The sequence below is a fragment of the Chelmon rostratus genome, chromosome 2, assembly GCF_017976325.1.
Source record: "Chelmon rostratus isolate fCheRos1 chromosome 2, fCheRos1.pri, whole genome shotgun sequence".
NCBI classification, from domain to species: domain Eukaryota; kingdom Metazoa; phylum Chordata; class Actinopteri; order Chaetodontiformes; family Chaetodontidae; genus Chelmon; species Chelmon rostratus.
This window is the reverse complement of record NC_055659.1, coordinates 211,281-227,624: the sequence shown is the minus strand read 5'-3', so window position 1 is coordinate 227,624 and position 16,344 is coordinate 211,281. Positions and strand designations below refer to the sequence as shown.

The window sequence follows — 16,344 nt, the reverse complement described above, 5'->3', positions numbered from 1 at the left end:
CCTGGTGTTCAGTTGCTTATTGACTGTAAACTGTTACTGTACACATCAATGAAGCGTGAGCCTGGCAGCCACAGTGCAGGGAAAACACACAGACTGAGTGAATACATGTCACATTTCCCAGCTGACCCTGAAGGCAGCAGCAGGAGACGCGTTCAAGTTCAGTGTTTTGACTTTGAGAGTGACCGGACTGTTTTCACTGTTAGCGTCTGTGTTAGCATGTTAGCAGGTGTCAGCTCACCTGAGCAGAGGACTCACCTGCCGCTCACTCACCTGGACTCATCAAGGTATGACACTTCATTCTCTGACGTTAATCAGTCTGACAGATGTTAGAGACGTTCATCATTTAAAACAGGAAGTGATGAATTCATGTTGCACAGATTAATCCAGTTTGTAGTTTAATGTTGTCTCAGTCAGTCCCAGAATCAGTCTGATCTCTTCTCTACCACTCTGAACTGATCTCTGGTCAGCCACAACTCAGCATATTCATGCCTGTACTGCAGTATAATACAGTTCTAAGTTCTTAATGACAGTATTTCTTCTTTATCACTTCTCTTTTTACTTCATAAGGTGAAATTATTTTTTTCTGTTTTACATTTCTGTCCAAACAGAAAGCTACACTTTATCATGAGAATCTAATATCAACTGATTTCTACTTTGTACTTTTACTGCAGTACATGTATCTGACAGCTGTAATTACTGTGTACTTGACAGATTCACATTTTACATTCAAAACGTTTTGCAAACTAATATATTTATGTGGATGCAGAAAAGCACATTGTGAAGGTCATAAAGACTTGACATCACTCCACGCCCCCCCTGCTGTCACCACATTACGGGTGTCTGACATCAGTCTGTGATGCAAACTGGACATGTGGAAAAAGAAATGTTTGTGTACCAGACAGGAAGACATTGTCCAAGTACACAACGATAAATGCTGAATCCAATGTTTTTGGACTGAGAGTCAGGATGTCTCTACCTGTGCTGCTCACATTTCATCTGTCTGTCACAAGTTTTACTTTTTCTGAAAATAACAGCAGAAAAAAAACCTTGTTTTCTTATTAAACTTTTGTCTTTGTTTCTCTTTCTTCTCTCAGATGAGCAGTGACTCACGAGCCACGGACCAATCACTGTCAAGTGGGCAGGGTCATGTGAGTGTGCTCAGTTGTTTCCCGCCCTCTGTTGGCAGAGATGTTGTTGTTGCCACAGTGAAGCCCCTGGGAGCTGGACTGGGAAAGCCCGACACCCACAGCCTGCTGCACACAGACAGACAGGTGTGTGTGGGGGGGGGGGGGGTTGGTGGGTGGACATTTATCCTTTCAGTCATATTGTGGGGACTCGACATTCTTGTCAAGACAAAACGCAAGTCCCCACAATGTAAATCATTTCATTTTAGGTGTGTGTGTGTGTGTGTGTGTGTGTGTGTGTGTGTGTGTGTGTGTGTGTGTGTGTGTGACCTCTATGGAAACCTGAACACACACTCAGGTGTTGATATGTAATCTGTGTTCAGTGTTTGATCAACAGTTGAAGTTGAGTCTAACAATCATTCACTGACTGAGGGTAGACGAAATAACAGAAACACCTGCCAGTATAACAGAATCCAAACCGCATCCTCCAAAATGATCAGTTTCAACACAAACTAAACATTATGAAGCTGAGCACTGACAATAAGAGTGAACTGAATCTGATATCAGATCAGCGGCTTCAGACACTGTGATTAATGAAACATATTAAATCTGTGTTTGTGTTTGATTTTTCAGGTGAAGTGGACAATGGAGGTGTTGTGTTACGGTTTGACTCTTCCGTTGGACGGAGACGCTATCAAAGTGTGTGTGGACATCTACACTGATTGGCTGATGGCTCTGGTTTCCCCAAGAGACTCCATCCCTCCACCAATCAGCAGAGAGCCTAACCTTTATGTCCAGAAGATCCTCCGGCACCTCTACAGCCTTTTCATTCCAAGGTAGACTGTCACACCTGGACGGATCCCAGTCCTGTACCATAGGGAGGAACCTTTTATTAGTGACCCACTGACCTCTAATGACCTGTGAACCCTTGAGGAAGTCACTTAAGGGTTCAGATCATTATGTTGGAGGTGCTGGTGGTCATTGAAGATATTCTCAGCTCAATCTGAGGTTCCAGCAGTCAGAGGCCATTTGTTCTCGTGTGGTTTATTTGTTTTCGTGTGGTTTTAGTAGTCCCTGAAGAGCCTCTTCGGTGTCCTATGGTTGGCTGTAATGATCTTCTGGGGGGTTCTGGTGGCTACTGTGAAGGTTCTCAGGGTTCTACATGCACCTCACGTGTGATTTCATGGGGCTTTGTTCTATGCATCACTTGTTTTTGTTTGTAGCTGTAATCAATGAGACGAGGTTTCTACATGAGAGGAGTTTGAGAGTCTCAAGACGTTCTCCTCTACAAACATGAGTCCACAGCAGAAACCTTCCGTTCCACCACCGCTTCATGTTTGCCAGTTTTTAGTAAATCACTATAGAACCTTTAGGTGAGACAAACTATCCAGCAGCCAAGCTAGCTCCTTTTAGCAGCCACAGAGACGTGTTTCTGGTGTTGCAGCTCAAGCAAACACCATATTTTATGATATGGGTAAAATGTTTGCGTCATTGTCAAACTGGTAGGTTGCAAGAACCCCCGAGACAAAGACCAGAAGATGCCTTCAAAATAAAGGCCAGAACTTTACTGCCGCACGAGTTGGTAGTAAAATTTCCAATTTTCCTCACCGTGTTCAAAGCTTTGATCAACTTTATTAACCTCCAGATGGGAAATTAGGTGTTACAGGCAGCAAGCAATAGAAATGGCAATAGCAAAGGTGATACAAAATACAAAATAAGATGGAAAATATTGAAAGATACTGAAAAAACATCCTCAGTGGTGTCCAGAGGACAGTCCAGGACAGAACCAGCTCTCCTGACCAGTCTGTTCAGTCTCTTTCTGTCCCTCTCAGAGCTTCCACAGCCCCAGCAGACCACTGAGTAAAAGACTGCAGATGCAACCACAGAGTCATAGAAAGTCCTCAGTAATGTCCTACATGCTCCAAAGGATCTCAGTCTTCTCAGAAGAAGGAGACTACTTTGGTCCTTCCTTACAGGGCATCAGTGTTTGTGGACTAGTGCAGTATATGGTTGGGGTGGACACCAGGTATTTGTACTCCTCCACGATCTCAATGTCAAATCCCTGGATGCAGACTGGTGTAGTTTGTGGTGCTTTCCTGTGGAAGTCTATCACCATCTCCTTGGTCTTGCTGGTGTTGATGTGCAAGTGGTTTAGTCCACACCAGTCGACAAAGTTGGTGATGACTTCACTTTATTCCAAATCGTTCCCTTGTGATACACATCCAACGATGGCTGTATCATCAGAGAACTTCTGGAGGTGCAGCTGGTTGTGTTGTGTCTGAAGTCCGATGTGTAGAGGGTGAAGAGGAAAGGAGAGAGGACAGTACCCTGTGGAGCCCCGGTGCTGCAAACTACCACATCCGACACACAGTCCTGAAGCCTCACATACTGTGGTCTGTTGGTGAGGTAGTCAATAGTCCATGCAGCCAGGTGACAGTCTACTCCAGCTCCTTCCAGCTCCCCCCTCAGCAGTGATGGCTGGATCGTGTTGAAAGCACTGGAGAAGTCAAAAAACTGTGCTCTCAGTGCTCTCCAGGTGGGAAAGAGAGCGATGGAGCAGGTAGATGGTAACGTCTTCCACACCAATGCCTGGTCAATATGCAAACTGTAGGGGGTCCAGCTCGCTGCCCACCAGGTGACGAAGGTGGTTAGATGGTTAGAATCCTCTCCATGGTCTTCATCAGGTGGGATGTTCAGGCTACAGGCCTGAAGTGGTTGGGCTCCCTGGGATGCCCAGTCTTTGGCACTGGAACCACACAGGAAGTTTTCCAAAGAGCAGGAACTCTCTCCAGAGTGAGGCTCATGATGAAGATGTGCTGAACAACTCCACAGGGCTTTGTCACCTGGACATAAACAGATTTAGTTTTCAGGCATTTGCTGAAACAACTGATAGTGGTATTTTTCTTGAAGGACAGTCTCCAGTATTAATATGAACTCAATAACTTTAATATAACTTAATGCTTTCCTCATTCCAACAGGTCGGAGCAGGTGAGTCTGGTCTACCTGTCTCTCTGTCGGCAGGTGTTGTGTGCAGTTCAGTCGTTGGCTAGAGAAAGCACTTTGATGAGCAGAGATACGTGGGAGACACTGCTGCACTTCTTGCTCCGCATCAATCATGCCATCCTGGCTCGGCCCACCACTACAGGTGTGCTCGTGACACTCCTCCTTTGTGCTCTTACCTGTCTGTCTCTCTCCTGGCTGTCCTCATCTGTCTGTCTCTCATCTGCCTGTCTCTGTAGGGGAGATGGTGATGTGCACAGATGCAGAGTCTCAGTGCTCTTTGAAATTTTACTGTGTTTTGTTGTTGTTTTTACTTTTACTTACTTTTTGCAGTTATACCTTATGTTTTTTTTTACATGTTGGAATTCTGTTTGTGGTTTGCACATTTGTAATTTATTGTTCTTATTGTTCTTATTTGCACCGTTATTGTTCATATCTAATCTAATCTACTCTGTTTCCTGAAATTCAACCTGGGTGCATCAAGCTTCTTCTACAGTCATTAAGAACTTCTACATATCAGAACATTTGCGACGACAAGTAACTTCCAGCACTCCAGATTTATCGTTACAGACGCCCGTTCTGGATAATAACCTGATAATTATTACTGAAACTTGACTAAGTCCAGGAGTCTTGGGCACAGCTATTAGGCTAGCAGTTGTTATTTCCTTAACAGAATAAGGACATATGCAATAACATCTGAAAATATCTGTATAGAATGTGCAAAAATATCTTGATAAGGTGCAATAGCAATGATACAATGTACAAATAGTACTTTTTGATATGCCAGTTTTATATCCTGATTTTTTCTTATCTTTTATCTCTATGACAGTGTGGGGGTGTGTCTGTGTGTGGAATGTTCAGTGAAGTGTTTTGGGAGCTACATAAAATTTAGTATGTCTCTCTCTCTGCTGTCTCTCTCTCACCATGTGTGTCTCTCTCTCCTGTCTGTCTCTCACCATGTGTGTGTCTCTCTCTCTCTCCTGTCTGTCTCTCACCATGTGTGTCTCTCTCTCTCCTGTCTGTCTCTCACCATGTGTCTGTCTCTCTCTCCTGTCTGTCTCTCACCATGTGTGTCTCTCTCTCTCCTGTCTGTCTCTCACCATGTCTCTCTCTCTCTCTCCTGTCTGTCTCTCACCATGTGTGTGTGTCTCTCTCTCTCCTGTCTGTCTCTCACCATGTGTGTCTCTCTCTCTCCTGTCTGTCTCTCACCATGTGTCTGTCTCTCTCTCTCCTGTCTGTCTCTCACCATGTGTGTCTCTCACCATGTGTGTCTCTCTCTCTCCTGTCTGTCTCTCACCATGTGTGTCTCTCGCTCTCCTGTCTGTCTCTCACCATGTGTCTGTCTCTCTCTCTCCTGTCTGTCTCTCACCATGTGTGTCTCTCACCATGTGTGTCTCTCTCTCTCCTGTCTGTCTCTCACCATGTGTGTGTGTCTCTCTCTCTCCTGTCTGTCTCTCACCATGTGTGTCTCTCTCTCTCCTGTCTGTCTCTCACCGTGTGTGTCTCTCTCTCTCTCTCTCCTGTCTGTCTCTCACCATGTGTGTGTCTCTCTCTCTCTCTCTCCTGTCTGTCTCTCACCATGTGTGTGTGTCTCTCTCTCTCTCTCCTGTCTGTCTCTCACCATGTGTGCGTGTCTCTCTCTCTCTCCTGTCTGTCTCTCACCATGTGTGTGTGTCTCTCTCTCTCTCCTGTCTCTCTCTCACCATGTGTGTCTCTCTCTCCTGTCTGTCTCTCACCATGTGTGTGTGTCTCTCTCTCTCCTGTCTGTCTCTCACCATGTGTGTCTCTCTCTCTCCTGTCTGTCTCTCACCATGTGTCTGTCTCTCTCTCCTGTCTGTCTCTCACCATGTGTGTCTCTCTCTCTCCTGTCTGTCTCTCACCATGTCTCTCTCTCTCTCTCCTGTCTGTCTCTCACCATGTGTGTGTGTCTCTCTCTCTCCTGTCTGTCTCTCACCATGTGTGTCTCTCTCTCTCCTGTCTGTCTCTCACCATGTGTGTCTCTCACCATGTGTGTCTCTCTCTCTCCTGTCTGTCTCTCACCATGTGTGTCTCTCGCTCTCCTGTCTGTCTCTCACCATGTGTCTGTCTCTCTCTCTCCTGTCTGTCTCTCACCATGTGTCTGTCTCTCTCTCTCCTGTCTGTCTCTCACCATGTGTGTCTCTCACCATGTGTGTCTCTCTCTCTCCTGTCTGTCTCTCACCATGTGTGTGTGTCTCTCTCTCTCCTGTCTGTCTCTCACCATGTGTGTCTCTCTCTCTCCTGTCTGTCTCTCACCGTGTGTGTCTCTCTCTCTCTCTCTCCTGTCTGTCTCTCACCATGTGTGTGTCTCTCTCTCTCTCTCTCTCCTGTCTGTCTCTCACCATGTGTGCGTGTCTCTCTCTCTCTCCTGTCTGTCTCTCACCATGTGTGTGTGTCTCTCTCTCTCTCCTGTCTGTCTCTCACCATGTGTGCGTGTCTCTCTCTCTCTCCTGTCTGTCTCTCACCATGTGTGTGTCTCTCTCTCTCTCTCCTGTCTGTCTCTCACCATGTGTTTCTCTCTCTCTCCTGTCTGTCTCTCTCTCTCCTGTCTGTCTCTCACCATGTGTGTCTCTCACCATGTGTGTCTCTCTCTCTCCTGTCTGTCTCTCACCATGTGTGTCTCTCGCTCTCCTGTCTGTCTCTCACCATGTGTCTGTCTCTCTCTCTCCTGTCTGTCTCTCACCATGTGTCTGTCTCTCTCTCTCCTGTCTGTCTCTCACCATGTGTGTCTCTCACCATGTGTGTCTCTCTCTCTCCTGTCTGTCTCTCACGTGTCTGTCCGTCTCTCACCATGTGTGTCTCTCACCATGTGTGTCTCTCTCTCTCCTGTCTGTCTCTCACCATGTGTGTGTCTCTCTCTCTCTCCTGTCTGTCTCTCACCATGTGTGTGTCTCTCTCTCTCTCTCTCCTGTCTGTCTCTCACCATGTGTGTCTCTCTCTCTCTCTCTCTGTCCTGTCTGTCTCTCACCATGTGTGCGTGTCTCTCTCTCTCTCCTGTCTGTCTCTCACCATGTGTGTCTCTCTCTCTCCTGTCTGTCTCTCACCATGTGTGTCTCTCTCTCTCCTGTCTGTCTCTCACCATGTGTGTCTCTCTCTCTCTCTCCTGTCTGTCTCTCACCATGTGTGTGTGTCTCTCTCTCTCTCCTGTCTGTCTCTCACCATGTGTGTCTCTCTCTCTCCTGTCTGTCTCTCACCATGTGTGTCTCTCTGCAGGCGGTGTGTTGAAGCAGCTGTCTGACCTGTCGATGGCGGTGCTGTTTGAGGTCTGGTTGCTGTCTTGCTCTCGGTGTTTTCCGTCTCGCTCTCTGTGGCTGACGGGGAAACAGATGTTGAGCAGGTGGAGACATCAGCCTGCAGTGGTGGAACAGTGGAGCCGAGTCATTATCACCCTGACCTCCAGGTAAGTCCAGCAATCCAACAAACTAACTACCAAACCAGCCAACAGTCACACAATCCAACCAACCAACCAACCAACCAACCAACCAACCAATCAACAAACTCCCAAACCAACTAACAAAGTAGCAAACTAACCAAACAACCAACCAACAACAAATGAACAAACCAACCAACCAAACAACACACACACACACACACACACACACACACACACAGAGCGAAACAAACCAACTCTGTGATGAAAGACCTCTTCTTCCTCATCGTTGACGTCTGTGTTGTGTGTTCAGGTTGTTGCTGTCGACTTTCGGCCCAACCTTTCCTCACTTTAAAATCCCGGATGAAGATGCTGCTCCAATCCCTGCAGACATGGATGATGTGAGAGTCTCTCACATCTGGTTCAGGTTTCTGCACCTGTTCAGGTAACTCACTCTCTACAGAGAACAACATCACAGTGGTTTATATATACTTTAGGTTTTATTGGGTTTTGATTTTGGAAACATAGCTTCTCTTACTCCATATTCAAACATCTTTCATGTCATTAAAAATATTTCCTCTGACTCTCAGGCAAGCAGTTTTTCTCTTCAATACGTTTTTGTATCTTTGCTCCTCTTTTGGAGTTAGTGGCCATGAACTGTATCACACTTCCTGCGCAATTATTCATATAAAATGCCATTATTTGGCTCTGAGGTCTGTTTGTTTATATGTAGTGTGGAGCTGACCCAAGGTCTGCCCACACTAATATATATCAGTCAGTTCAACTATAAGATCATATCGTTATGGGTCAGTCATCTCCACTTTCATTAAATAGTCCTGTGATTGTATGAATCTAATGAAATGTTCTTTTATCAGAACAGATTTCTATATTTCATATTGTTGTTTGTCTGTGCAGCGGATAGGGGGCTGTATTGTACTACAGTTAGCACATATTTCATACTTAAAGTATCTTCATATTCCTGTACTTTATTTCATCTCATGACTTAAAAAATCATGTTAATGAAAAATGCAAAGATTTTGTAAAAGTATCAAATTGATTTCAACTTATTTTTAGAATAATTCATATTTACCTGGTCAGGACCCTTTTGTTCTGTGCTGCATCACAGCTAATCATCGCCAATGAGCCAATCATTATTTTATCTCTTTTTAATGACTTTCAAATTGTGCCTTTACAGTAATTTTTTGTCTTCTTTTACATTTTATTGTCTAGAACTTTGTGACATCTGATCTTAGATATCATCCCCATGACAAACGTCTTGAAGTTAGACCTGCAGACAGCAGTGTTGGACTCAATGACCCATGGAGACGGTTTACTGTTTCTCACATACCTTTGATTAAGGGGCAGAGTGATGGACAGACCGATGAAGAGTTGATGTGGTTTATCTCAGGAGTCTGAAGTGTGTTTTTCATTGTTGTTCTTTTGAATCTGAGCATTAAGTTTTCTTTAATGTGTGTAGGAGCCAGTACACAGAAGTTGTACAGTACAGAAGTACACCAGTCAGGTGTACAGTAAATCTCCTTCAAATGTCAATAAATCTTCTTCCAGTAACCCAGTGGATGTCAGTCGCCAGTTGGTTGTTGGTTCAACCTCTTCCTCCCAGGAGGAGGTGTTCAGAGACAGTCAGCTGCCAAACATCTTCTTCAGAGCCATGAGAGGAGTCAGCATGCTGGTCGACGCCTTCCTGGGTATACAGAACTCTGACCTCTAACCCCCACCTGATCCCTGAAACCTTCGTCATCCAGGACCTCTGTCGCTGTCACTTTCACAGTTTCAGTTTTTGACTCTCTGAACATATTCTGACTGTCCAGCTGTTGAAATTTAGATGATATAACAGAGGAGGTGATAAAATGGATTTTCAGTAATCAGGAGCTGCTTAGGGCCCCCACTGTGTCATGCGGGGGGTGGGAGGGGTTGTCCATGATGGATGTCAGCTTGGCTAACATCCTCCTCTCACCTACATCCTCAGTGGTGTCCAGAGGACAGTCCAAGACAGAACCAGCTCTCCTGACCAGTCTGTTCAGTCTCTTTCTGTCCCTCTCAGAGCTTCCACAGCCCCAGCAGACCAAAAGACTGCAGATGCAAACACAGAGTCATAGAAAGTCCTCAGTAATGTCCTACATGCTCCAAAGGACCTCAGTCTTCCCAGCAGATGGAGACGACTTTGACCCTTTTTGTACAGGACATCTGTGTTGTCGGCACAGTCCAGTTTGTGGTTGAGGTGGACACCTCCCACACTCTCAATGTCCCAACCCTGGATGCTCACTGGTGTGATCTTTGGCACCTTCCTGCAGAAGTCTATCACCATCTCCTCTGTCTTGCCGGCATTGATGAGCAGGTGATTAAGTTCATACCAGCTGACAAAGTTAGTGATGACTTCCCTGTATTGCAGTTTGGTCCTCTGTGATACACATCCAACGATGGCTGTATCGTCGGAGAACTTCTGGAGGTGGCAGCTGGTTGTGTTGTGTCTGAAGTCCGATGTGTAGAGGGTGAAGAGGAGGGGAGAGAGCACAGTACCCTGTGGAGCCCCGGTGCTGCATACTACCACATCCGACACACAGTCCTGAAGCCTCACATACTGTGGTCTGTTGGTGAGGTAGCCGATGGTCCGTGCAGCCAGGTGACAGTCTACTCCAGCTCCTTCCTGCTTCCCCCTCAGCAGTGATGGCTGGATCGTGTTGAAAGCACTGGAGAAGTCAAAAACAGTCACTGTGCTCCCAGTCCTCCTCAGGTATGAAAGAGATGAGACCTGAAAGCAGGTCGATGACTGCGTCTTCCACACCAATGCCTGGTCGGTATGCAAAGTGTAGAGGGTCCAGCTCGCTGGCAACCAGGTGATGGAGGTGGCTCACTATGATCCTCTCCAAGGTCTTCATCAGGTGGGAAGTTCAGGCTACCAGCCTGAAGTGTTTGGTTTTTCAGACCAAATAGTGTGAGGAGGGGGCTGCTGGTGTCAGGGAGAGGGAGGGGATGTGGAGTGATCTAAGATGGTTTTCAGGCCTCCCCAGGCCTCTCTGGCATTGTTCCCCTGACGGTGCTCCTCCAGCTTCCTCCTGCAGCTGGAGGAGCACCGTCTCCCCCCTGCACCGCCTTCCCCTGTCTCCTTTTTCAGCTTCAGCTCAGTGTCCCCAGACCTAAAACCCCTCTTCTTCTCATTCAGTTGGGCTTTCAGTTTAGGGGGCACCCAGGGTTTGTTGTTTGGGAAACACAATACCTTCCTGTGCCTACCAGTGTTTTCCACAAAGAAGTTTATGTTGTCCGTGATGCAGATTGTCAAGCTGTTGATGTCCTCCCCATGAGGACTGCACAACACCTCCCACTCAGTGGGGTCAAAGCAGTTCCTCTGTGCCATAATAGACTCCTCTGACCATCTTCTCACATGCCTAAAGGCTGGCAGTTGTTTATTCACCAAAGATATGTAGGCTGGGAGCAGATGAACCAGGCTGTGATCAGAGTGGCCCAGTAGGGGGAGGGGCGAAGAATTGTGAGCATCCTTAGTGTTTGCATACAGTAAGTCCAGTGTTCTATTGTCTTTGGTGTGGTATTTAACATTCTGGGTGACGGTGGGGAGAGTTGAAGACAAGGAAACATGATTGAAGTCTCTAGAGATGCGGAGCAAGGCCTGGGGGTGCGACGTCCGGAGCTGTGAAAGCACAGTATGCAGGAGCTCACATGCTGCTGCAGCATATAGACAGTTATCGCAATGACACGTGAGAACTTCCTCGGGAGGTAATATGGCCGAATGCTAGCAGCTAGCAGCTCTATGTCTCTAGTGCAGCGCTGCTACTTTACACTGATGTGTCCTGGGTTACACCAGCTGTTGTTCACAAACATCGCTATGCCCCCACCCTTCCTCTTACCACTCTCCATCACTTGCCTGTCTGCTGTTTGTTGTTTGTTTTTTTGTGTGTTTAACCACTAATAGCACAAATTGAGTACTCCAATTTGACACAACTATTTGATGAACAACTGAATGATTAACATTTCCATTTAATTAATGTAATGTTTCCCCTAAACTCACTCTAAAGACTTGGTTGACTCAAATTATAGATAATCACTTGAAACAATTTCTACTTTACCTATAACCAACAAAATGTTCCTCTTATGTTAGATCAACAAAAACAGGTAAGAACCATGCACTGGTGTTCCCACCTGGTAAAACTCAACCTGTAAAGGGATGATTCAGTACAGTACAACTGCTCAAAAATCAGCAGTCTTCGTCACCTAGAAGTAAACTAGTGACCACTGCTGTCCCTGTTGATGACTGATGGTCTAAAGAGGAGTGAAAGAAACCATCTATGTCAAACTGGAAACACGATCACTGAACGGAGGAGGAGGTCTATGACAACACTTCAGCCATTTACAATGCAGTCCTGAGATCCCTCCCCAAGCACCTTAACACCCATTCACACCATGACTTAACGACTCTTGATGCCACCTCAACCACTCCGATGGTGTGAGTGACCCTGCAAGAGGATGAGAATGAGAAACTGTAAATGTCATCAAACTGTTGGGTCAGATTGGAGTACTCAGTTTTAATTATGAGCCATTAAACAAAAACAGTATTGATTATTGTGATTATGTTAATTTGTGCAAAGATATAATTATTATTTTTTTCACTTTACTTAAAGCAAGCACTGACCATTTATAGTGAATAACCAGTTTCTAACCAGCTTGTATTATATCTGCCTACCTCAGAAATTTCCTTACTCCACTTAAAGCACCCAGTGGCCAGCTCTGTGATTAGCTTTTAACTTCATTACGTAAAATAAATCCATCACATCAAAATTGAATCACCTTCATTCAAATCGTTCTGTGGTGTACTCAATCACAGTAAGTTAAATGTAATCATCAGCTGAAGGGAACACAGGCGAGTCATTTTACAGCCTGAATCTTATTTTTATTTTCACTAATGTTTTGTACTGGTGTGAGGAGTAACTGGTGTAACTTGAATTTCCACAGGTGTGACTGTGGTCAACAAAGAGCCTACAGAGCAGCTGCTACCACACACTGGTATACACACATTTCTGTACATTGGTATACACACATTTCTGTACATTGGTATACACACATTAGCTGTGGACACTGGTCTTTTTGTTGTCGTGGTTGTTGCTCTCATTGCTCTTGTTGTTGTTGTTGGTATTGTTGTTGTTACAGTTGTTGTCATCGTTGTTTCACCAGGACTGACAACAAGGCTCCATTTCAGAGACCGGTTGCCTTCTCTCGGTCAGTACCAGTACCCCCCCTGCTCTCTGCTGGACCCACAGAATCAAGAATGTCTCTGATTAAAGTTCATTTTATTGATTCATTTATTTCACTCTTGCCTCTGAGCTTTGCGTTTCAGTTGAGAGTGTTTGTTTAAAACCTCGTCTTCTCACAGGTGTTGCTGTGACCAGGAATCCGTTCAGAGACCGCTTCCCCTCCCACGGTAAGCCCCACCCACCTGCCCCCCGTCCCTGATTTAATTGGTGGTTTTCATCTGCAGAAACAGAGCAGAGCACCTGTTCTCTGGTCTTCTCAGGTCTCTCTCGACCTCGTTCTGGCAGTGCCCCACCCACCCCAGTGAACATACTGAGCATGCCCAGTGCCCCGCCCTCCACCACCACCCCCCTTCCACACAACAGACGACTAAAACCTGCAAATGTTTCTAAGACAACGAGCAAACCTCTTACGGTATGGCAGTGTGTGCAACACTTCTTGTCTTGATGTGCTTGAATCATATCGAGTTAAGTTATGACTTCTAGGCTTCATTCTTCTCTCCTCTCAGACATCTTCCTCTACCCATCATCCCTCCTCTTCTCCCCTTCAGCGTTCTACCCCCCGACCCTTCCCCTCCCCCCTCAGGTGTAATGTGGATTCCCTCCTCCACCTGTTTGGCTGCTGGCTGTTTGATGCTGCTCTGACCAACAGAGACCCTGCTCTCCCTGGTCAGTACTCAATACAGTGCGATACAACAATACTACAGTGTTGTGGTCCCTGGCTGTTAATGTGGGGTGCCAGTCAGTTTCAGAAAATACAAAATATAATTTGTAATTCATAGCCAGTAACCCTACAAAGGATCTGACACCGGTACCAGAAAGAACACAAGACACTTTGGCAAGAAAGAAACACACAACAAATTCAATGTGGTATAGGCAACCACAGTGCTAACATCCAACGTACAAAGATAAATCCCATGTACTCTGGTCCAGACGAGACCACAGGTTCCCGGGAATAGAGGTCGATGAACGGCTGATTGGTGGGTAAATGATGTGGACTGTGCACACTGCTACACACAGTACAGGTGCTTCGTCCTCTGTGTGGGTCACTATCCACATGATGAACCCTCTGTGTGCCTCCTCCAGCTGCTCACTGTGATGTCACTGTGATGCCAGACAGGTGGGTGGCTGGTCGAGCTGAGGCCTGCGGGACGCTCTGCAGGATCTTCACCTGTAAGAAAACTGCAGAGGACATCCTGAATGTCTACCTATCCAGGTACAAAATGTCTTTACCTGACAAGGTGCACGTCTGCCTACCTGTTGTATCGTAACACCAGCCTGAAGGTCTGTGATGAGAAGGTTACCAACAACTGCTGCACCGTGCAATAGTAAACAGCGCTGAAGAGGGTGCTGTTTTAAATGCCATCAACTCAACACGAGCGTGCCACAACACACACCTTCCAACTGGGTTACACTGTAAAAGCTGGTGATAGTCTTCTATTTATCTAAAGGTTGTGTGTCTTCTCTCTCCTTTGTCCAACCTACAGGTTCTACCTGGTTCTCCTGCAGGGTCTCCAGGTGCTGGAGGAGGCCTGTTCTCCTGTTCTGGCCGCCATCTTGCTGAACTCCACTTGTCTGTTTTGCTGTGACCTGAGAGGAGTCAACCTGCTTCTCCCCTCCTTCATCTCAGCTGTGGAGAACGTCCTGCTCAACAGGTACAAGTACTGCAGATACTACAATCACTGTCACTACTAGTACCTGTTAGCTTCATCAATGAGCTCGCCTCCCAGGCCAGGATCTGGTCCACAATCTCCATCCCACACTGGGGGGATGTGAGTCTCATATAGGAAACGTTGAAGGAGGCAGAGTTTTGAATCATCCAGCAGTGATGTGATCATGAAGCCTGTCCTGCTGCAGGTAAACCTTCTGTCTCTTTGTCTGTCTGTGTCTCTTTGTCTGTCTGTGTCTCTTTCCAAGGGAACTGTTGAGGTTTAAGAGTTCTGTGAGTTTGGTGGATTTGAGGCAAGCCTCCATTCTCATCCTGCTGTCCTTGCTGCCCCTCCCTCTGCAGTTTCCCTCTGTCCAATCAGCGGTAAGCTTATGTCCACCCTGCTAAACACCTACACACACCTGTGCAGAGCTGACCTGGACCTGGAGGAGAAGTAAGAATCCATTAATAACCCCAGCTGTGTGTGTGTTCAGTTGTCGTTAGACCGGCAGTTCAGTGGTGCAGACGTCACAGCTGGTAGCTTCTCTTCTCTGATGCCCCGCCTCATCAGTGTTCTGATTGGAGCACTGCACACAGAGACTGACGCCTCCAACACACACATCATACTTGGTGAGTCACAAACTAATTTCTGATGGTTTTTGAAGATTTCTTTGTTACTTAAGTTTTTGTAATTTTAGAGCAACATTTGCACTAAAAACAAAATCACTGCAGTGTTCATAACAACTCCTTCACGTGTATATCGCTTCCTTAAACAGAAATATTCGGAATATAAATAAAAAGTAAGACATAAAGGAAAACAAATTCCTCAAAGTATAGTGCTTGTTTTCTCTGTAGACAAGAAGAATGGCTTTTTAATGTTAAGCAGCTTGGCTGTCATTAACTCAGCTAAGTCATCAGCCTAACCCACCTCTCTATATTCAGGTCTAACTCAGCTTTTCCAGCCACAGAGGGTGAACTTCTTCAGGCGTCAAGTCAGTTTTATTATAAAGCGTCAAAATCATGACAGAAGTTCTCAGGGGACTTTTAAAGCAGATGTAGACTCTTATTAGTCTCAACAATTCTAACCATGAGCAAGAACGTGAAGACCATGGCAAACCCCCCCCCTGCCTTTCTGAAACAGAATGAGAGACACGGCGACATTTGATTTTAAATCGTCAGTTTTTCAAGAAGCCATCCTCAGAAAACAAATAATTGGTGTTTGTCATTACACACAAACTGTTTAAAATAAAGTGTCAGGAAGTTTCAGGGGAACAAGGATTGAACCCAGGTGCAGACACAAGGGAGGACAGGAGTAATTCAAATGAGTTTATTAATTAAGGTGATGGTAAACACGGGGGGGGGGGGGGCAGGTAATAATCCAAACAAAAACGTCCCAAAAGGTTAACGAAAAGAAGTCTACAACGTAGTCTGATAACGAGTCCAAAAGGGAAAAAAAACAAAGCAAAGCAAAGCCAAAAATCACTGGAAAACACGAGGGCAGTCAGGCATAACTCAGGGAACGCAGACAACACGAGGAAACACTCACAAGACGCATGACATAGCGAGGAAACACAGACAACGACCTGACAAAGACTGAGGGGAAGACACGGAGGACAACTAATGACACAAAGGTAAAAGCAATCAGACGATTACAGAAGCGATAAAACACAGGAAGTAAAGCAAAAGAAGAAACATGAACCTTCAAAATAAAACAGGACGTGACAAAAACAGACTATGACAACACAAAAGGATAATCAACAAAAAACAGGCGTGACAAGCACGGATCATGACAAAATGACTACAATGCCTCTTCCTCTCATGTTCTCTCTGACTAACTGAAATTAGGATTTGGAGGACAATCGTCTGTCAGTGTTGTTACACCAGTAGTGCTGTTTAGGAAGGTCT

At 45.8% G+C, this 16,344-nt stretch overlaps 1 protein-coding gene across 7 annotated transcripts in view; it reads left to right on the top strand.

Annotated features, from left to right (window-relative positions):
- The first annotated feature begins 142 nt into the window (after window positions 1-142).
- ralgapb (Ral GTPase activating protein non-catalytic subunit beta) overlaps window positions 143-16,344 on the top strand; it is a 34,658-nt gene continuing 18,456 nt past the window's right edge. For 4 of the 7 annotated variants that reach the window (XM_041949828.1, XM_041949819.1, XM_041949835.1 and 1 more), the window contains exons 1-16: window positions 143-284; window positions 1,095-1,271; window positions 1,758-1,960; window positions 4,103-4,269; window positions 7,356-7,542; window positions 7,826-7,957; window positions 9,079-9,218; window positions 12,496-12,546; window positions 12,715-12,759; window positions 12,914-12,961; window positions 13,055-13,206; window positions 13,301-13,460; window positions 13,878-14,007; window positions 14,279-14,446; window positions 14,709-14,823; window positions 14,934-15,069. In XM_041949828.1, the coding sequence (XP_041805762.1) occupies window positions 1,095-1,271; window positions 1,758-1,960; window positions 4,103-4,269; window positions 7,356-7,542; window positions 7,826-7,957; window positions 9,079-9,218; window positions 12,496-12,546; window positions 12,715-12,759; window positions 12,914-12,961; window positions 13,055-13,206; window positions 13,301-13,460; window positions 13,878-14,007; window positions 14,279-14,446; window positions 14,709-14,823; window positions 14,934-15,069 (2,011 nt within the window). In that variant the 5' untranslated portion in view covers window positions 143-284. The remainder of the gene's footprint in view (window positions 285-1,094; window positions 1,272-1,757; window positions 1,961-4,102; window positions 4,270-7,355; window positions 7,543-7,825; window positions 7,958-9,078; window positions 9,219-12,495; window positions 12,547-12,714; window positions 12,760-12,913; window positions 12,962-13,054; window positions 13,207-13,300; window positions 13,461-13,877; window positions 14,008-14,278; window positions 14,447-14,708; window positions 14,824-14,933; window positions 15,070-16,344) is intronic. The other 3 variants (XM_041949842.1, XM_041949857.1, XM_041949850.1) reach the window with 3 other exon arrangements.